This window comes from Neofelis nebulosa, chromosome 1, assembly GCF_028018385.1.
Source record: "Neofelis nebulosa isolate mNeoNeb1 chromosome 1, mNeoNeb1.pri, whole genome shotgun sequence".
In the NCBI taxonomy this organism is placed as follows: domain Eukaryota; kingdom Metazoa; phylum Chordata; class Mammalia; order Carnivora; family Felidae; genus Neofelis; species Neofelis nebulosa.
In genome coordinates this window covers 135883456-135905065 of record NC_080782.1, presented here as the reverse complement: position 1 = coordinate 135905065, position 21610 = coordinate 135883456, and the positions used below count along the sequence as shown (strand labels likewise).

The window sequence follows — 21610 nt, the reverse complement described above, 5'->3', positions numbered from 1 at the left end:
GGAAGCAAGAGCACAGGGCCACTATTCTAAAAATACTGTTCCTTTTGGGGTGGGTTTCTTAAGGTGTATTCATTTCTTTGTCCAAAGGGTATTTATTAACCTGTTGTGGACCAGATCCTGCGAAGAGCTGTGGTCACAGACTGGGCAAGGAGGGCTAGAATACATCAGCATCCACCTCTCCCTGTCAGGGAGGGGACAGGCTGTTACCTAAGGTCTACTGTAACGTCACGGCAGGGTTTGGGAAATCTCGTTACGGATTTTTTATTCTGCCCTTTCTCTCCAGAGGTTTTGGCGTGATTGAGGCTTGCTGATGGGGCCAGGGCCTTGTAAGTCACCTTCCCAGAAACGTACTGCCGCTCCCTGAACTCTGGCTGTACCGCGGAGGTGGGCTGTGTGAGCAAATGGGATGCGGAGCAGGACTGGGCACGGGGTCACATTCCACCCCCTGAGGCTACCGTGGGCTATTTGGGCTGCGGCTCAGTCAGCCGGCAGTGACCCTTGTTGGACAATGTCCTACGGAAGGTTTCCCCGTGTTATAAGGAGAATTCAAATGACTACCCCATCGGGCTGGGAGCAAGCCAGAGGAGACAGATCACTCATTCATTCCATTCTGTGCCTTAACCGGTTTCTGTGCTGAGTGCTGGTTCCATCAGGGACGCGGTGAGCTGAGGGGCTTCCCCCGGGTCACAGCACCGCCCCCCCGCTCCCCACCTCTCAACGGGGGCTAATTATAAGTGCCACCCTGGATGTCTTCCTAACGCTGAGCGTGGACTGAGCTCTCATCCAGCTTTTGACTGTGCATGGAGCTCAAGTGGTTTGTGATGTGGACAGTGACGTTTCTGGGGCACCTCTCCCCGGGATCTCGGCGGAGATGGCTGGCACCCTGGACTCCGGGGTCCCTGGTACGGGTTTCCGCAGGGCAGCTTCCAGAAGGCCCAGCTCCCCTGAGTTGCGCCAGATCTGCGCACAGACTGCAGAGGCAGGCCGGCTGAGTCTGAGATGGTGGGGAGGCTGTGTGTCCCCCTTCGCTGCGCCTGCGAGGCCCTTTCAGGAAGGCTCCACTGAGCGGCCGGGCTGGGACTGACACCTTGTTTGTTTACCTAAGACATTTTCACAGCATATTCTCCGAAGCCTGACAGCTTGTTTACAATGGGTTTCTGCCGGAGGGCACTTTCCACATGCTGTCAGTTCCTGACTTACGGCTCCTGCCAGGGCTGCTGGGTGCAGCATTTATCAGGGAGGGAGTTAGTCTAGATTCAGTAAGTACTGTCGCGGGGCGTCGTGGTTTCCGCACCAGTCAAAAGGGGAGAAAGCCTTTCCTTCCCTCCAACCGCTTTGCATCTTGTAGATGGCTGGGCATGCAGAGGAAGAAAGCCCCGTGACTGTTCTGGGCGCTTTGATAAATGTTCTGCGCCTAATCGTCACAGCAGCGGGACCCAGGGGCTGTCACCTGCTCCTCCACTTTTTTGCGTAAGGGGAAGGCTGGTCAGAGAGGTTAAGTACTCTGTTCAGAGTTACACAGCTATTAGGATGTAAATCTTGGGTCCCACCACAGGGCCTTTGGATTCTAAATGCATATGTGCTCTTACCATGCAGCACTGCCTCTTGGAAGCATTTCTGGAATAGAATATGTTCTCATTCTCCTGAAAGAGCCCATGCTAGGTACCTTTCCCACCCAATCCCCTCTTTCATCTAAGATGGGTCGCATCCGCATTCCCCTAGGAAAACTTTTCCTTTCCTTTCCTTTCTTCCTCCTCCACCCTTCTTTTCCTCTTTCGTATTGGGAGTGGGAGAGCTGGTGGGGCCGGGTTTGGAAGGCAGAGCAAAGGAGCAAGTGTGAGCAAGCGCTAGAAGCTTCCACATGCTGACACACTGTGCTACGGGATATGAGAGTGGTACACTCTGGACAGGAAAAACATATTAACAGTGGAACGTGTTCAGATTGGAAATGAGCAGGCACAGGAGAGTAATGCCAGGAAGCAGGGGGCCTGGTTTCTGAAACTGTTGTAGAGGCTAGTGACGCTCTTCGCTGCGGGTCCCAGAGGGAAACATAAAGCGTGAGATCAATGCCGTGCCAACTGGTGCCCAAGCCATCAACTCACTTCATGAGTTCAGTGAACAGAAAGAACAGAGATGTTTAAGAATTCCTCCTCATGTACAGCAGGCACACTTATTGGGAACTGGTTTTCTTTGGTGGCGGCTTCTCAGCTAGATAAATGAGTGTTTTTATGGGCAGCAGAGTCAATATCCCGACACGGAGAATAATCATCAGGCAAAGTGCAGCCCCACGTCCAACAAAGACTTGAGGCTGCGTCAGGAAGTAAGAAGAAAATAACCAGCAGGAGGATTCATGATGTGCGCAGGCAGTGACAGCAACGGTGGCCGAATGCATCATTCATAATACACTACAATCCCAGCAAAAGTGAGGAACATAAACCAGAAAAAGGAAACGCCATGCCTCATAACGGATGGAGTCCTAGAACGCTGGAGGGGAGAAATGTCTGGGGTGTGTGTGTTTGACTGATGGGCTCTCAGAAGCTGGGGCTTTTTCTTTACTTGATCTGCTCTTCCCAGCAGCACACCTATGCGCGCGCGCGCACACACACACACACACACACACACACACACGCACACGTGGTAATAAATCGCATCAGACTCTCTCACCAGCACCTGCAGGTCTGTCTCCCACGGGGCAGATAGGACATGTGATGGACAAGAGGGAAGTCTGCGCCAGCCTTGGGGCAGCCAGCTCCAGCTGCTCTAACTGCGCCCCCCCCACCCCCCCACCCCCCACCCCCCCCCCCCCCACCCACGGACGGTGGGCCATACTTACTAGTGTCCAAAAGAGGTAAATGGTGAAGAGTGCGACAGTGAGTGCAATCAGTCCGACGGCCTCCAGCCGACTGCTAAAGTGCAGGTGGTCCACAGCGCCCCGCAGGCAGAGCCAGCCGGAGATGGTGGCCAGTGGAGTTATGAACAAGAAGCACACCATGTCTCCAAACAGAGTCCGCTTCTCATGCTGGGGGCCTGGGTTTCTGAGCCACTGCCGGGGAAAAGGGAGGAGAGAGAAGAGAAAAGCAAGGTCACGGTTAAATGCCAGGATGGCATGGAGATACACTACCCTCAAGCTGTCTTCTTCTTCAGGAAACTGGGAACGGGCACGTCTGACCCATGCTGAGATCACAAGGCGGCATTAAGGGCTCATTCCCAGGCCCCGCCTCACCGGATTATAGTGACTATGGTGATAATTCAACGTGACAAAAGTGATGATGATAAAAACAATAATTTGAACAGTGTCCTTGCTGTCGATGGCCTGCTGTTTCTGAAACGATGGTTATCATTTTAAATAGCGACCCCATGGGAAGGTACAGAGGATGTTATTTCTGGAAGGTAATAGCTGAGATAGAAAAAGTGCTGTCATGTGGCCAAAGCCTTCCAGGATCTTGGCTCTGGGAGACGTCTACAGGAAAGGGTTAACTCAGCAGGCTGGGGTGGCTCAAATTGTGCATGTTCCCCTGAAAGACCCGTTTCCAAGATTGGCTCTTCAGAAATGCGCTCTGAGTCCTGGCAATATTTTGCCTTTTACGAGTGTCTTTGTTTGCCTGAGGCCTTGGGCCATATGGTAAGAGTATAATGAAATAGTTTATGCCAACAGTGTGATTTATGCTGAACACCTAGGTTCGCTGTGGGGGCTGGAATATGAGCAGCTGAGATCAGGCATGCAGGTGCTGAATGCCTATGTGACCGACCCCAATAAACACCCTGGACACCAAGGCTTGGGTTGATAATGCTTGGTATGTGTTGTCACAAATTGTTGCTGGAAAAATTAAGCAGATTTGTGTGACATTACTGGGAGGGGACACCTGGGAAGTCGCACCTGGTTTCTTCTGAACTTCACCCTGTCCATGCACCCTTTCCTTCTGCTGATTTTAGTTGGTGTCCTTTTGCTGTAATAAATTGTAACCATGAGTAAAAGAGCTTTTCTGATTCCTGTGAGTCCTTCTACTCAATCATGGAGCCTGACGGTGGTTTTGGGGATCCCCCACAGAGTGAGACTCATGTGACTCATGTGGCTCCATGAACTGTGTGATGCCCCTCCTTGTTAGGACCCTGGACCTCCTCCTTAGGGTGCTCCCTGACGTTTTAATTGGGTTGCCCTCTTGACTGAGTCAACCCCAAAAAAGGGTGGGCAAAACTTTGTGGTTGTTGAAAGACCAGAGAGGAGAATTCCTACAGGAGGGGAACAGAGTTGCTGTCCCAGTTGGGGAATTGCTGAATGCCTGCTGAAATGTTTTCCATAATCCATTCTGGGAAAAGTCATGCTTACATATGGGTGTCGGTGCACGACAGTAATGAGGTCAGGTGGCTTTTGTTCAGATTGGCATTGAAACATGTCTCCAAATACCCCTGCCTCACTACCCCATGTAGTAGTGGCTGTGCCCAAAGGGTCCAGAGGAGGGGGGGTTGAGCACAGTTAGGGGTGGGAGTGGCAAGAGACGCAGGCTGAGTCTGTTTTCCATCTTGTTTCCTAAACGTACGGGGGCTTAGCGGTGCCGTGGGCTGGCCCCCAAATGGAAGCACTGTGGGCTGCTGAGCACACATTCCAAATGGCCAGGGCTGCAGTTCCCACAGAAACATTGGTGGGAGTGAAAGCATCATGACAGGGGATATGAGAGTAGATGGTACACAGTGGGGAGTAAAGGGAAGGCCATGGTCAAGGGCAGGAGGAAGAGACAGAGGAAGCAAGGTGAGGATAGAGCAATGGAAGGGCCAGCAAAAGCTTCAGGGAGTGACCAGAGGAGATTGGTGGCGGGGAGAGATGGTAAAAGGCAAGGAAGAGCTTTTCTGAAAGGTACCCTTTCCTTGAGTGTTTGCCTGGGGCCAATATTAAACGACCCACAGTGCCCAACATACCAGTTTCCAGGGACAACCCACCTTACCATCGTGCTGAGATGCTGAAAGAAGTCAACCTCAGCTCAGTAATGAGGAGGCAACTTGTCTGTGAATATAAATACAGCATTATAAAAAGTTTCACATAAATCCCTAAGTGATCAAGTGTGAATGATGCTGACCCTGCTGCCTGTTGTCATGTTACCTTACACATCTCAGCAGCTTCAGAAAAATTCAAAGAGCTCTTATTAATTAACATTTTCTTGCCTAAACACTGGGAATATCGATCGCTGTGAGGTGGAAAGGAGAAATCAGGTACGATTATCCTAATTTTATGGAGGCTCAGTGAGGTTAAATGATCGCTCCAGGTGATTCAGAGGTCAAACTGAGGAGAGGACTCACATCTCTCCCCTCTTGCTCAGGTGTCCTATCAGTAAAATACTCAAAAAATATTAAAATTGCAAGACATGCAGAAATCCAGATCCTTAAACAATTTTGCTCAAATCGCAGCAACCTGATTCCCCTTGCAGATTTTCCCTGGAAGCAGATCTGGAAGCCTGGCCTCCCTTGTTGGAACATAGGAAATTCTCAGTAAATATGCAACAGATGTTCACAGACAAGCCGACCTCACTGGCAAAGACTTTCCTCAATTTCTGCTGCTTGGGAATTCGGAATGCATTTTATGAAAATTAATTTAGAATTTTACTTATCTATGTGGCCCTTAACATGACCCAGTGAAATGACTCAGGTGTGGAAGGAGGTAATTACAAATCACTAGTTATCTCTGTCTGGTGTAAGATAAATTACAAAGGCAAGATTATTATTACTAATGCTGGTTCCCGGTTTCTCAGTTTCTGGTTGTGCTCTGATCTTCTATATTCTTTTTTTTTAGATGTTTATTTATTTGGAGAGAGAGAGAGAGAGAGAGAGAGAGAGATATGAGAGAGAGAGAGAGAGAGATAAGAACGAGTGTTGGCAGGGGAGGGGTAGAGGGAGAAGGAGAAAGAATCCCAAGCAGGCTCCATGCTCACCATGGAGTCCAACATGGGGCTCGATTCCACGACTGTGAGATCATGACCTGAGCCAAAAATCAAGAGTCAGCTGCTTAATTGACAAAATCACCCAGGCGCTGGTGATTTTCTATATTCTTGAAAATTTTTCAGGCCTTTTTATATATATATTATCACCCAAAATCTGGACTCTGCACATTATTAGCTATAAATATATATGTGTGTTTATAAATGTATATATATATGTATATAATATATATGTGTATGTATTGTATGTATACATACAATATATACATATATATGTATGCTTATAAATGTATATATATAAATATATATTTATAGTTAATGTGCAGAATCCAGACCATGAGTCATATAAATTTGCTCAACTTAGTCTTTATGTTGTTTGCTGCTGGATCATATTTAAGTATGAAGTTGTTTTTCTTTTTTCTTTTCTTTTTTAAAGTAAGCTCTGTGCCCAGCTTGAGGCTCGAACTCATGACCCTGAGATCAAGAGCTGAATGCTGTACCAACTTAGCCAGCCAAGTGCCCAGATATGAAGTTACACCCTAGGTAGCATTATGTCAAAATCGGTGACTTCTTCAGAATTCCAGGTGTCATTTATGTTTTACACAAATGTTAAGTCCCATGAACAGGGCCACTGGTAGTATCTGTTGCTGAGAAAAACCCTGCCCTCTGTCACAGTAAGAATGTCTGTCAAAGCATCCAAGTTGGTCGATAACAGGATATTGATACAAGCAGAGATTATAACCGAGAAAATCTGATTACACCTCAAATTTCCAGCAAGAGGGGGGATGTCTAAATAAATTAGGAAAACAAAATAAATTATGGAATTTACTTAGAACAGAATACCACCGAGTAATTTCAAATGATAATGCGCATTTTATATTTCCTGACATGATGTACTGCTGAGCAGGAAGAGTTCTACTGGACAGAATGTGTAGTAAGATCCTGTATATATGAGATAGTTACATACACACAGACATTTACACCTACAAAGATGTAGTGGATTTACACAGACAAAGACCAGAATGATACCCAGCAAGATAGTGGCTATTCTTGAATAGCCTTTAATTTTGAATGGCCTTTAATTTTTTTCACTTTGTATGTATTTTATAAAATGAACATGGATTCGCCATGTAGCTACACATGTATGTATTAGTTGTGTACGAAACATTGGGAAAGAGAGAGGGGGACCCTGAGTGAGGAAGAGGGAGGGAGCTGTCCAGCTAGTGCTTAGCAAACTATAGCAGTAAAAAAATAAAAAGAAAAATAAATCAATAGTACTGACAGATGTTTGGGGCAAGTTCAGCGCTAGAAATCTGAGTTTATTATGCACTATCTCACTGAGTCCTTGCAATAACTCTCTGAAGCACGTGCTAACATCATCCCCATTTTACAGAGGCCGACACTGGGGAACAAAGAATAACTGACCTAAGGGTAGACAGCAAGTAGGTGGCAGAGGTAGGATTCAAACCAGCCTCGCTTTGCTGTTCCTTGATTTCCATGCTTACATTTTCTTTCTGCACCAAATGGCACTTGTGTGTATGTGTGTGTGCACACGCCGTCACTAGATTTTTTGCAAGCTTTCAGCGAGGTGGGATATGGTAAATCCTGCCATTTTACTGTTTCATCAGGTAGGTGAAGGACTGGCTGGCCAGGTGACTTTATAAAATATTCTCAGGCTACTATTCCGTTCTATGTTAATTCTCTTACCAGATCACAATGCGGTCCAATCTGTGGGCATTGAATCACAGCTTCACTTTGGCATAATTCGTAACAGACAAAGGGCTGATCTCAATTATTGTTCACTGTGGTTTTTTGCTCCTCTGTGTCTCCTGCCTCTCTAATCAGTTATACATATTATACACAGAATATTAAACCTATTCTGTAGCAGTATCTTCATTTCCCAAACATTTAATAAAAGAGCAGGCTTCGGCAGAATGGCAGGTTTGTTTGTGTGTCTGTGTTGCCACCCGACCTGACCTGAGGTGGACCCTTTAGAACACTGGCATCTCGCACGTTCAGCGTTTACAATGCTAAATCAATGACAGGAGCTTATGTTGACTCACACCTTGTGAAATGCAGAGCACTCTCTTATATGCCACATGAAGTAATTGCTTTACTCTCCGATAATCTTTGAAGGCGGTGCCACTACACCACCGTTTTACCGATAGGGAAACTGAGGCACAGAGAAGATTGGTGTTGGCTCTGGTCCATGCACTCTAGCTCTAAAGACTGTGCTCCAAAACAATCTGTTCTGTCATCATCCTTTTTTTATTATTTTTTTAATGTTTATTTCTGAGAGAGAGAAAGAAAGAGAGAGAGAGCATGAGCGGGGGCAGAGCAGAGAGAGGGAGACACAGAATCCGAAGCAGGCTCCAGGCTCAGAGCTGTCAGCACAGAGCCCAATGTGGGGCTGAAACTCACGAACTGCAAGATCTTGACCTGAGCCGAAGTCGGACGCTTAACCGACTGAGCCACCCAGGCGCCCCTCCGTCATCATTCTTGAAGAGGCTTTAGTTTAACATTAGTCTTCTGCTTATACTTGGGGGTTAGCTGTGGCCGATGTTTGAGAATACTAATTTATTTGGCATCTCTCACCTGGCCGGCTCACCTCCTTGGCCGCCAGGGGATCTGTCGGCAACCTGGGCACCCTTCCGGCCTTCTGTTCTCTGGTTCCATCAGAAACGTAAAGCAGGGAGACTGCGCCATTAAAAGCCCTGGCACTGAGCTGCCTATTTTTCTGTGGCGATCTCATTCCAATCGCTAACTTGTTCCTGAACCCGGAGATGGATCTGCTCTTGGAAATACGTACAAAAACCAACCACTCAACCAACCATCTAAACAAAACAGAACCCCCACCCCCACCCCGCCCCATGGTAATCAGCACTGTAGGGCCATAGACAGCAGAGGGAATGAAAGTATCATTCCACCGGTGACACAGCATCACTCACTGGCCATAAGTGTACATCCAAGGTGAGCCGGGCACCAGTGATTCCTTTCAAGATGGAGTAACTGTGGGTTCGGATATAATTACAGTGTCAATTTGTTAAATCCCTTCCTGGGGAGTAGGGGCAAAGGGGGTGCAGTGCTACAGGACATTAGATTCTGCCTCCCAGCCTCCGAGTTAATCGGCTTAAATCCTCAAGGTAGATAGGACAGCCTGCAGGTCAGTTTGTACTAGAACCAGATTATACTCTGGTGGCTAATAGCTCTGATCGATTACAGCCTTCCCCATGAATCTCCTTAATGAGAAACCATCACGAGAATGGGAGAAACTGATAGAAGGGATAACAACTGATAGGACCACCACAAATTTATGGAGAGGAAAAAGAAAAAGAAGGCATGGTCTCACAATGTTGTCTCATGTGGGTTTATCCGCTTGAGTGTCTCTTGTTAATATGACACTTGGCAGAGTTATTAACCAAGGGCTTACCTTCCTTGGGATGGGTCTTATTTTTGAAGCCCAACTCATTTTACACTAAGCTGTCTTGCTTGCCTGGGGAGCGGCGAAGTGGAAGGGGCAGTGCTGTGATTAGACGGTAGGTGATGGGTCCTTTCCATGATTTAGAAATGACCGTGAAACATGAAAACCATGCATTTCAGTTAATGGAGGCACAAAAGAGAACAAAAACAAGCAAACATACTCCTACCGGTGTTCTCAATCCCTGAACTCCAGTCTGTCAGTCAATTTCCAGGACAGCTGAAGTCTCACAGAAAGAAATTCCGATGCCGGGGTGCTGAGGAGATGCTTGTTTGGGACATCCATCAGTGGATGCTGACATTGCTCACAGCAATGCGCCTCCAGTGAAGTTTTCACAGAGGATTTGCTCATGATCCTAAAATGTCCTTCTCCAGCCTTGGCCTCTGTCCAAAGCTCCAGATGCGCATATTCAACAGCCCGCTCAACATCTCCACTTAGATGACTAACAGGCGACTTAAACTCAATCCGTCCGAAACAGAACTCTTGATTTAGTACTTAACTTCACAACCTCTCTTTTCTCCACGTCTCCTCCATCTCAGTGAATGACATCACCACCCACCCAGTCGCTCAGCCATCCATTTCCTTTCTGTCTTGTGCCTAGCCCTCCAGGAAGTCCTATCAGCACCACCTTAAATAAGTCTGGAGCCTGTGCACTTCTTCCCACGTCCACTGCCTCTATCCCCGGGCCACGATCATCTCTTACTTGGGAGGCAAAAGCCTCCCGGCTTCCATTCTGGCTTCCCTACAGTCCAGCTCCAAAACCAGGGAGAGAGACCTTGTACATACATCAGTCAGAGGATTTTGAACCTTTGCTTAAGGCTCTCCAGTGGTCAGAACTGTGTCTGTACTCTTGACCTAGGACTACAAGAAGACCTGACCTCACACCTGCCTACCTCTCTAAGTCTCCTACCACCTCCCCCCCTTCATTTCCAACCTTTACCTGTGGCTGTTCCCGTATGGGAGGCAGGCTTTGTCCACATTCTTGCACGGTTGGCTCCTTCCGATCACTTAGGTCTCAGCTCAGAGGGTAACTTAGCATTGCAAACACTCCTGAACCTATAAACAGTGCCTTGCTCTATTTTCTACAGAGCACATGGCACTCTCCGAAAAGATGCTCTCTTTATTTGTTTGTTCCCTTGTTTACATTTTGTTCCCTACTTCAATGAGAACTCTGTGATGACAGGGACTTCATTTTTGTTCATTATTGCATGCCTCAATCCAAGAACAGTGCTGGAATGCAGTCGATGCTTAATGAAAGTGAATGAGCAAACATCTGGATGCCAGGACCCCTGACCAGAAATGATCTTACAATATGAGTTAGACCAATGAAATTGGTTGGTAAGGAGACACTTTTGTTGGTGAGTAGACATCAAGTCCTGAGGTCCACTGCGTTCAGCCTTCTGGACGGGAGATGGTATTCCTGAACATTTTGCTCTTTGTAGGTTTCCAAGAGAAATATCTACATGTTGTTTTGTTGCTATGAGGTGTAAAACCTGTATTTTCTGTTCAAACTTTTTTTCCCCCTGAGATGTAAATAATTGTGGAATGCCATCTATTTCTCCATAGGTCATGAGATAGCATGACAAATACACTAAATTATTTAAGGTCCTTTCTAGTGTTTTAGTCACAATTACTATCTTTTTTTTTATACCCCTCTCCCTTATTTTTTTTTACTACCTGAACTACATGAGAACGAGACAATATCAGATGCCCATTTAAAAACTATACAACCCCGGTTCAACCAAAAATATGTACTGAGTGACTATTATGTGCCAGATACTTTCACTGAATTTAATAACGCCAGCTGGTGTTGTTATTCCCATTTTGAATTACGATATTAAGCCTCATTGATGTTGAGGTACTTGTTCAAGGTTACAGGGCAGAGGAGCCAGGGTTTGAGATCTCCAGCCTAATGTTCTTTCAACTTTCTTTCAGCTTGCTTTTGCACTACATACAATCTTACCCCAATTTTTTTTTTATTAAAAAAATGCTTAAGGTGGCTCAGCCAGTTAAGCATCTGACTCTTGATTTCAGCTCAGGTCATGATCTCACGGTTGGTGAGATTGAGCCCCATGTCGCTGACAGTGCAGAACCTGCTTGGGATTCTCTCTCTCTCTCCCTCTCTCTCTGCCCCTCCCTGCTGCACGCACTCTCTCTCTCTCAAAATAAATGAACATTAAAAAATGTTTAGTTGAAGTGTAATAATGGACGTATAATGCTATACAGTGTCAGTTTCACATATAACTACATGAAATCTTGATCCTAATTTGTTTGCCCCTACAGGCTGGGGAAGTAGCCGGAGGAGACAGGAGACTGCTTCTAGTTTCCCCTGTTGGCTCCCCCAAAGGCTGTGTGACCCTCATCCAGTTTTTTCGCCTCTCTGGGGGCAGTAAAATAACAGGAGTCCCTCTCACCGGGGTGAGGAAGGTTCAGCTTCGAAGGGAGTGGTGCAAGACCGTCTCTCTTTGGCTGTTCAAAACATCAGGTTCAACTAGAGACTGTGTGTTTCGTCTTCTGAGCTCGGGCTGTGCGTTCGCTGCTTCCTAAACGTCTCTCCATCTGTGCAAGCAACACCTCACACTTGACAGGGTCCACAATGGAGCACTGGGTTCACCTCCATCACCCAGCTCCCGCCCACATTGTCCCAGACCTGGGCGTGGCAAGACCAATACTGGGGGCTCTGGTGTACACCCTCGACCCCATCCTTCCTCGACGCCCCACCCCCCACACGCAACCAATCGGCAGGTCCTGTTGGTTCTTCTGGAATACATCTTGAACTCGTTCGCGTCTCTCTCTCTCTCCAGTGTCACTAGTCTTCCAAGCCACTACTCTCCTCTGAGCCACATAATTGCCTCCTCACCCTCCTGTTCCTGTTATCCGAGAATCCAGTGTCTGCACAGCAGCAAGCTCACATCACTTCTCTTGCTTAGAATTCCCTGGCGGCTCCCCAGGGCATGTAGTCTAAGGCTTCTGAACGGCCCACAAGCCCTGTGTGTTTGTACCCTGGGCTCCGCAGACCCCCAAGCAGTCCAAGGACAGGATTCATGGGATCTGTGATTGGGGGGATTTTCACAGCCTCTAATTGAAATCTGGCATCTCACTGAGTTATGCAGAAGATCTTATGGGTTGGAGCAGCACTTGTGGCTTTGTGATCAATAAAAAAATCACAGCTATTTCCCATCCCATTAAACTGTTGCAGACATCTTGACATATTGCTCCTTCATGGTTGGTTATTAGATCTGCCACAGAATGTGTTAAAGAAGCACTTCGATTTTATATCCCAGCTTTTGTCTTTTTAATACTTTGATTGCTGTGTTATAATGTAATGGGTTGTCCCTGTATTCCTACGTTTTTTTATTTTATGTAATTATAAAAACATGATCTGAGAGAAGGGATCCACAGACTTCAACAGACTGCCAGTGGGTCCTCTATGGAGAAGTTTAGGCACCTGGAATCTGGTTCCTTTGATCTCTCAAGCAATGCTCCTTCTTTTTCCGTGTTTCTTCCTGATTCAGAAAAGCATGAGGACCTCTGCAGGGGTTCTCTTCTGTCTAGTACTCTCCTTCCCATGGCCAGCTCCTTCTTGGCCACACCTCTACTCAAAGATCACTCTTCAGAGAGGACTTCACGAATCACCATGCACTCTCTCACCACGTTACTCTTTACAACAACTTGTTTCTTTCTTTATAACTTTTATCACCATCAGAAATAACCTTTTAGGGGCGCCTGGGTGGCGCAGTCGGTTAAGCGTCCGACTTCAGCCAGGTCACGATCTCGCGGTCCGTGAGTTCGAGCCCCGCGTCAGGCTCTGGGCTGATGGCTCGGAGCCTGGAGCCTGTTTCTGATTCTGTGTCTCCCTCTCTCTCTGCCCCTCCCCCGTTCATGCTCTGTCTCTCTCTGTCCCAAAAATAAAATAAAAAATGTTGAAAAAAAAAAAAAAAAAAAAAAGAAATAACCTTTTAATTCATTTGTTTATCCCATGTCTTTCTCCCCAGCAGGTAAGCTCTCTTAGTACATAATAACATTCTTCTGGCGTGTTTACAGTTATAAAATTCCCGCTTCCTGAAATACTTAGTTTGTGCTTGATAAATATTAGCTGAAGAAGAATATAAATCCTCCTGACTCAGAGGATCACTTTGAGTGGAAACAGGATGAGTTTAACTGAAATCCATCCCTATGTACATAAAGACCATTCACCCTGACTCTACTGGTCAAACACCGTAAAGTAATTTTTTGCCACAGACACACAGTTAGAGCAGTTGCTCTGGCATTCACAGGTGTGATTTGGCTGAAGCATAAGTCACATTCAAGGGCACCCTGGAGATTTGTGACAGTCCCTGGAGGACTCAGGCCAATAAGCCAATTAATGGGCTACAATGCGTCATAAATACCATATTTGTACCTGAGACGCTGTAATTTGGTGCTGGCATTATTTAAAACAAACGCTACACATGCCGACATCAACGGTTTGAAGTTTTCCAAAGAGGAGATGAGCCGCACAGCAGGACTAGATGGCAGCGTAATTTCATATATTCACTCGCAACTTCAGATATAAGCAAAATGGGAATCATTTTGCTCTAATTATTTTAGATCATCCCTGTGCAGACGTGATCACAGCCAAATGAGACTGCTTATCCGGAATATGAGAGGATGCTGCACAATTGTGTGGCATATGTGATCAATGTGAAGCCAGAGACAAAAGGAGACGAGATCAAGAGAGGACGGAGGACAAGAAAACAGAAGTTTCTAGAAGAAATTAGTACTTGACAAGCATAGTGCCCAAAATAGAAATGATTTCTGGGAGGCAATGGTCTCATACTGTGTAGTCTGTTATCAACAGGACCCCACCAGCAACCCCAGGTCCCTGAGCCCTGTTTCTTTTGGCTGTTTTGGGGCTCCTGGCCCTGCATCGAGTACAGTTGCTGGCATCTGACACCCTGTCTTCTGGCCTGCTGTGGGCCATAAGCTTCAAATAATGACTTCCAGCAGAAGGACAGGATCACAGGGCAAAAGGTGCCTGGACAATGGACCAAGTAAGAGCCCCATTTGGAATCTTGAACAAAAGCTGAGATTATGATGGATAATGTGAACAAGGATAACAAATCTCTATCTTGATCCCTGGGAACAGTGAGAGAGAGAGGGAATAGAGAGAAACCAAATTCAAAACCAGGTCGTCAAAACGGGACCACATTTAAAAATCGGTGTCCCTCCGAGGGAGTGAGGGAGGATATGAGTGCAAGAACTCTCCAGGCAGAGTGTGGTGGACGGGTTGTAGTGAAACATGAGGTACCTGTAGAACTGCGAACGAAGGCACAGTCTCACCAGGGCCACATACGCCTGAAATAAGAACAGCGGCACTTTGAGAAAGGGGAAGATTTCTGCCGGATGGAAGAACCGTGAAACTGTGGAAACAGAGGAACTTTTAGAGTCACAATCTCTATAGCCCGGTGTTTTGTTGCCGAAAAGGACCCCAACTATATAGGATGGCCCAGCCGACTTTGCTGACGTGCAATGCCTCTGAGCGGTGACTGGATCTGGAACCTCTCAGGGCTCCCTTTGAGCCAGTGGCCTAAGTTCATGTGCTGATACCTGTTTATTTTTGTTTGAAATGCCCTGTCCTCAAATTTCAAAGGTAGCCCCGTAGCATGCAAGCAATTTAGATGGTGCTGCCCACTCCCTGTGTACATTGTCTAAGCTCTTCATGATTTTCAAGATTTCAGATACGTCCTTCCTGAGCCTCCTCAAATCTAGATTAGAGAGTCTCCCTCTGGCTGTCCAGGCCAACCCAGCCACCTGTTTTTGTCACTCCTCTGGACTGTTTGGATCTCCTTCATTGGTTACAGAGCTCTGAATATAATGAGGCAAAAATATGCCTTGGTGGGATATGAGGGGAGGGCCCTGTTTTCCACTCGCTGGCGTCGCTTCTCTTGATTATGTTCAATGTTTATAGACTGTTTTGCTACAAATACTCACAGAGCTGTCTTCAGGGAAGACATTCTTTTTTTTTTTTTTAATTTTTTTTTTCAACGTTTTTAATTTATTTTTGGGACAGAGAGAGACAGAGCATGAACGGGGGAGGGGCAGAGAGAGAGGGAGACACAGAGTCGGAAGCAGGCTCCAGGCTCTGAGCCATCAGCCCAGAGCCTGATGCAGGGCTCGAACTCACGGACCGCGAGATCGTGACCTGGCTGAAGCCGGATGCTTAACCGACTGCGCCACCCAGGCGCCCCAAGGGAAGACATTCTTAAAGGGGTAGGGGCAACAGTTCAAATGACAAAGGTCATGACATCAAGGACTGGCATTTATGGAAGGGCAAGCAGCAGTCCGGCTGGATGCACATAGTTGTTGTTTTGGGGGAAAACGCTTCTCCAGCTGGGAGACACACATACATTTTTAGCTTGAGTGATCCTGAGACATGTGCCCCCAGTACGTCCCTATGCAGAACCGAGCCAACCATGGAAGAGCCTGAGTTAATAACTAGCTGACTCCTGTATATATGCATAACTGAATCACTGGCTCTCCCCCTCCAGACCAGCAAATCATATCCACTCTTGGGGCACCCACAGATTTATAAAGCAGCCTCCTCATGGAAGAGGGAGTTTGCAGCCAAGTGTTGAGAAATTTCACTTGCTTTTCTTGCTTAAAACATTTTACGGGTGGGGTGCCTGGGTGGCTCAGTTGGTTGGGCGTCTGACCTTGGTGCAGGTCATGATCTCACCGTTCCTGAGTTCGAGCCCCACGTCGGGCTCTGTGCTGACACCTCGGAGCCTGGAGCCTGTTTTGGATTCTGTGTCTCCCTCTCTGTCTCTGCCCTTCCCCCATTTGTGCTCTGTCTCTCTCTCAAAAATAAATAAACATTAAAAAAAATAAATAAAACACACACAACATTTTAATGGTGTGGGAGACACTTTGGGAAATCCTACATGTTCCTTTGCAGTTTATGTAACTGTCTTTTCAGATCAGGGGTCTTTGACCAGGGCGCAGGGCTTTGGAAAACCTGTGACCCCCCCCCCCCCCCCACTTTGAGACTGTATTTGAGCACTAGACATCTGTGCATTTCAGAGGAGACAGTTCAAGCTTTTATCAAATTCTCAAACATATCTGAGGGTAAGAAGTGCTGTTCCAGAGCATTTCCTTAAATTGTCTTGAGACACTGCTTGGGTCCAGTTCAACTTTCTGAGCTTTGAAAAATTTAAGAATGTGGGCAGTAGGATTTGACTGGCTTCTGAGAAGCCGTAATTTTTCCTTAGACACTGGTTTAAAAAAATTGCCCTAGGGCACAAAATGTGATATTTAAAAAATTAATTGTATAGTTGCAGGGCAGCAGAATCATGAAAGCGACCAAATTAAATTAATGGGCTTAAAGGAAGAAAAGGATTTATATTGAGCAAAGATGGAAAAAATTCAGACAATGTAAAAAAATCACTGTGCCATATGATTTCCATACAATAAAAGATTAAAAAACGAATAGGGTTTCAGCTCATAGACTGTTATGGGGAAAAGGCACAACTTCAAGAGGAAAAAGGACCATTGACATGTGTGTGCCCTTTTCCTCCTTCCTAAAATGGACATGGCTGTATACACAAATAGAACATTAATATTTTATTTTATTTTATTTTATTTTATTTTATTTTATTTTAGTGAGTGAGAGTGAGTGGGAGAAAGGGGCAGTGGAGAGAGAGAGAGAGAGAGAGAGAGAGAGAGAGAGAGAGAACCTTAAGCAGTCTCCATGCTCAGCATGGAGCCCAATGCGAGGTTCTATCCCCCAACCCTGGGATCGTGACCTGAGCCAAAATCAAGAGTCAGATGCTGAACTGACTGAACCACCTAGGGCCCCCCGCAAATAGAGTACTAGGCTCCTAGAACAGGGGCACAGGGTAAGCACTAGTCAATGATAACGAGTAGGAATCGTATATTAAGGAGGATATCAGGAGAGAATCAAAAATACATAAAATAATAGCAAGGACGGTTAAGATACATTTTCTATAAAGTCTGAGACTAGACCTTGCAAATGTTATGCTAAGTGAAGGAAGCCAATCACAGAGGACCACATACTGTAGGGTTCCATTTCTAGGAAATTCCCAGAATAGGCAAATCCATAGAGACATAAAATAGTTTAGTAGAATACCCTGTCACCAAATGGTACACTTTAAATGGGTGAACTGTATGGTATATGAATTACATCTCATTAAAGCTGCTTAAAAAGTCTGAGACCTGGAAAATTCCCTGGGTAAAAAATAATTTGAAGTGTCTTGTAGATTCCCCTAAAGAATCTTACCATCCCGTGCGGATTTTCGTTTGTAGGCATTTCCTTTCGCCATGCCACATCTTCATCTAATTGGGTTATTTTTCAGATAGGTATCTGTCAGGTATGTTTTCCCAACAGCTGAAAATGTGTTTATTTTGGTGAATGCACGACTTCTGGGTTTCAACATGAGAGTCATAGATTTTAAAGCAGATACGTCAGTGCTTAGAAGAACATTAGAATGCTTTTATTCTCCCATCTCTCATGCCTTTCCTCCTGGTATCTCCTACTTTTCATGCAAAGACGAAGTCTTTGCAAGTAGGAAAATAGGAAGGGTGGCATGATTTTCTAGGATGGTGGTTATTTCCTCTTTGTCTCGCAATTTCTGCTTTTACTGATTCTTCCCAGATAGAAGTTCTTAAATGCCTATAAATTCTATTTTATAACATTCCTGCTGCAACCACCTGCCAGCATTTTATATATACTATATTAGCCTATATTTTCCTCCAAGCCCCAAAAGATTTTGAACCTTGCCATTTATTCCAGCTTCCCATTTCTAATAGTATTGCTGGAAGTGAAGTAATGATCAAGTGATGAGTAGAAAATATTTCCTTTTCTTCTTTTTAAAGTTTATTTCTTTGAGAGAGAGATACTGAGCAAGCAGGGGAGGGGCAGAGAGAGAGGGAGAGAGAGAGAATCCAAGCAGGCTCCGCGCTGTCAGCACAGAACCCGATGCTGGGCTCGAACGCACCAACTGTGAGATCATAACCTGAGCTGAAACCAAGAGTCGGACTCTTAACCAACTGAGCCACTCAGGCACCCCTCCTTTCCTTCTTTTAATCTGAGCTCACTCTTCACAAACACATCTTACACATTTTCATAAATGGCACATCTAAGAATTAAACCCATTTTTCAGTAAACTAAAAGCTTCAGTAGAATCTTCTCTCTCCCTCACATTATGCATATACAGTCCTAACTTTCCTCTCACATATCCGTCGCAGTGTAAATCTATCCAACTCTGTAATAATGGATTGCAAAGAGAAGTCTTATCAGACAATATCACAGGGTCCTATCTGAAGCATACAGGCAGGCTGTTGATGAGGCAGAGAAATACACAGTTAGTGAAAAATAAAGGACGGAAGCCAAGCTACAGGACCTGACAGGGTCTTTCTTATCTTTCCCCAAATCTGCTGCACCTGTCAGGGAAGGGAAGCAAAGAATTGAGGCAATTATACAAATAATTCAAGAGAAAAGCCGGTGTTTTCCTTCATGAGTTGCAAAACCAGTTTTACCAACCCGAAAGATCTAGATGACAGTCTTTAAAGACTTTTATCTCACAAATGTGGGCCACCACATTATGAGTGATTAACCTTCACAACTGTTCATAAAAGGAGGGAAAAGGTGAACAATATTGTGTTCACCGGGCTTTCTAATGACATCTCTCTTAGGAGAGATCTCAGAAGAAATTGGTGACATAAGAACTCAGTAAAACAAAGACTCAAATGTTGAAAAGGAGTAACCAGATGAGAAGAAACAAAGAAGGGGTGTGAAGTCCTTGGAAAGGAAGAAACTTTTCTAGCTCCTAACGGGTTGCTGTACCTAAGAGCTTAGACTACATCAGACTAGGGCAGAAAGAGGCACAAAGAAGGAATGCTATTCCACAATCCTGGCTCTTATTCAGAACCAGCCCAAGTCTGTTCTTCTGCTTGGTTTTGCTTTAAAATATTTTTTCAAATATTTATTTATTTTTGAGAGAGATAGAACGCAAGTGGGGGAAGGGTACAGAGAGAGAGGGAGACACAGAATCTGAAGCAGGCTCCAGGCTCTGAGCCCAACGTAGCGCTTGAACCCATGAACTGTTAGATCATGACCTGAGCCAAAGTCGGAGGCTTAACTGACCGAGCCACCCAGGCGCCCCTGTGTGTGTGTTTTTAATAGACTTTATTTTTTAGGGCAATTTTAGGTTCATAGCAAAATTGAGTTCCCGTATGCCTCCTGCCCTCCCAACATGCACAGCCTCCCCCATTATCAACATCCCCACCTGAGTGGTGGATTTGTCACTAACCTACATGGACACACTGTTATGGCCCAGAGTCGTCCTGTCCTTTACATTAGGGTTCATTCTTAGTATTGTTCATTGTATGGGTCTGCACAAATGCAAAATGACACCCACCATTCTTCAGGGAAGGTTGACTGCCTTAAAAATCCTGTGTTCATCCTTCCCACCCTGTAACCGCTTTAGGTTTAACAGACAAATTCAGTGTCAAGAGGAGATCAGAGCTTTAATCATCCATACAGTTAGTCTCTTAGAAAGGCTGGCAATTGGGAAGAAGCCCTTGGCTCTGTGTGTGCTTGTGCATATGCATGTCAACGAGCAAGTGAGAGGGAGTACTTTTCCAGCTGAGACAGAAGAATCCAGGCATGGTGGGGACAGCACAGATGAGGGGCTGTGGAGATCTAGATTCTTCTGCCTTCTCCACTTGCCCTGTGGCTGAGAGTGTTTAAGATCTCTGAAGAGGGAGGGGTACCTGGGTGGCTCAATTGGTTAAGTGTCTGACTTCGGCTCAGGTCATGATCTCCTGGTTTGTGCGTTCGAGCCCCGCGTCGGGCTCTGTGCTGACAGCGCAGAGCCTGGAGCCTGCTTCGGATGCTGTGTCTCCCTCTCTCTCTGCCCCACGCCTGCTTGCACTGTGTCTCTCTTTCTCAAAAATAAATAAACATTAAGGGGAAAAAAAGATCTCTGAAGAGGGACCTAACATCTCAGAGTCTCAGTTTCTTTACCTACAAAATGGGTTACTATCTGTTACAGGGATCGTATCTTTATAAGGATGTGGACATTGAAATAAGATGGGTATAGAAACGGTATGGCATAGAATAGTTCCCTTTCCCTTAAAAAAGGGGAAATAATTTAATAAGAAGAAAACTCTGGGAGGTGAACACCGTCGGGACAGAAACAGGTGGACTCAAAGTGAAATCAATTAATGCCCCTGTATTTGGGTGTCACGTCAAGATCTGTGCCTATTGTGAAAAAAAAAACAAAGTTTTTGGTGACAACAGGCAGAGAGCAGGCTATCAGTCTGAATGAACAGCCACTGATCTCCCACTTCCTAACAGAAGACCCTTCTCCACTTTGCTCATTCGAGTACAATTGTCCATCAGGCAGCATTTAACTATAATCATGTACCGCTTGCGATATTTCACACTATTATTTGTTTAATAATGTGTATTCTTTCCTTGGAGTTATTGACACTTAAAACTGAAGAGACCAGAGCAGGGGCTGGTAGGAGCCCTCGGCAGGGGGGCTGTGTGCATATAGTCTAACTCTGCACCTGAAACCTGGGCCAGGGGGTATGCAAGCAATGTCTCCTTTCCGTTCAGGCTGGTGTCTCTTACTCCCACCCGGGAGCTAAATGCGCCTTGTTATTTTGGCAGACCTTAGGGAGAGATGATTACCACCAGCTTTAGTCATTCAGTGACATCGTGTTGCTCCTCTCTCAGACTCCCCCTTACGCAGCTCTCCTGCCAGCTGCCCAGGGACATTTTCACCTCCACCCACCACCACTCCGAACTCCCACGGAATAACTTCTAATCATGTGCCTTTGAAAGAAGCGGACCTCTCAGTGGCCAACGCTGGCTGGGCTAGTTGTTCTCACGTTTGGAGTTAGCTAAAAGGGTCCAGAATCTCACGGGCTTATCAGTCTCCTTTTGTTTACTTCCTCTTATTCTTGGCCCAGATGTGTTTAAGGAAAACCTGGCTCCCTTTTCTCCTGTGTTTGAGAACACCTAAGGGGGAATTGGTGAAGACTACAGACATTTTCTCTCTGCACGCCCCCGACCCCCGCAAAGAAGCTGTTCCTTTGAAAGGTGTGTTGCTCTCAAAACGCTAAGGTTTGTGAATTCTAGGTGGTGGAGACACTCCTGTTTGACACGTTATTCTTTGTCCTCCTTTGGATTTTTTTT

The 21610-nt window shown here is 45.8% G+C and overlaps 1 protein-coding gene across 2 annotated transcripts in view; it reads right to left on the bottom strand.

The window, feature by feature from the left end:
• MARCHF3 (membrane associated ring-CH-type finger 3) overlaps window positions 1-21610 on the bottom strand; it is a 150107-nt gene that overhangs the window by 4385 nt on the left and 124112 nt on the right. For both annotated transcript variants that reach the window (XM_058737341.1, XM_058737349.1), the window contains exon 4: window positions 2834-3043. In XM_058737341.1, coding sequence (XP_058593324.1) covers window positions 2834-3043 — 210 coding nt within the window. The remainder of the gene's footprint in view (window positions 1-2833; window positions 3044-21610) is intronic.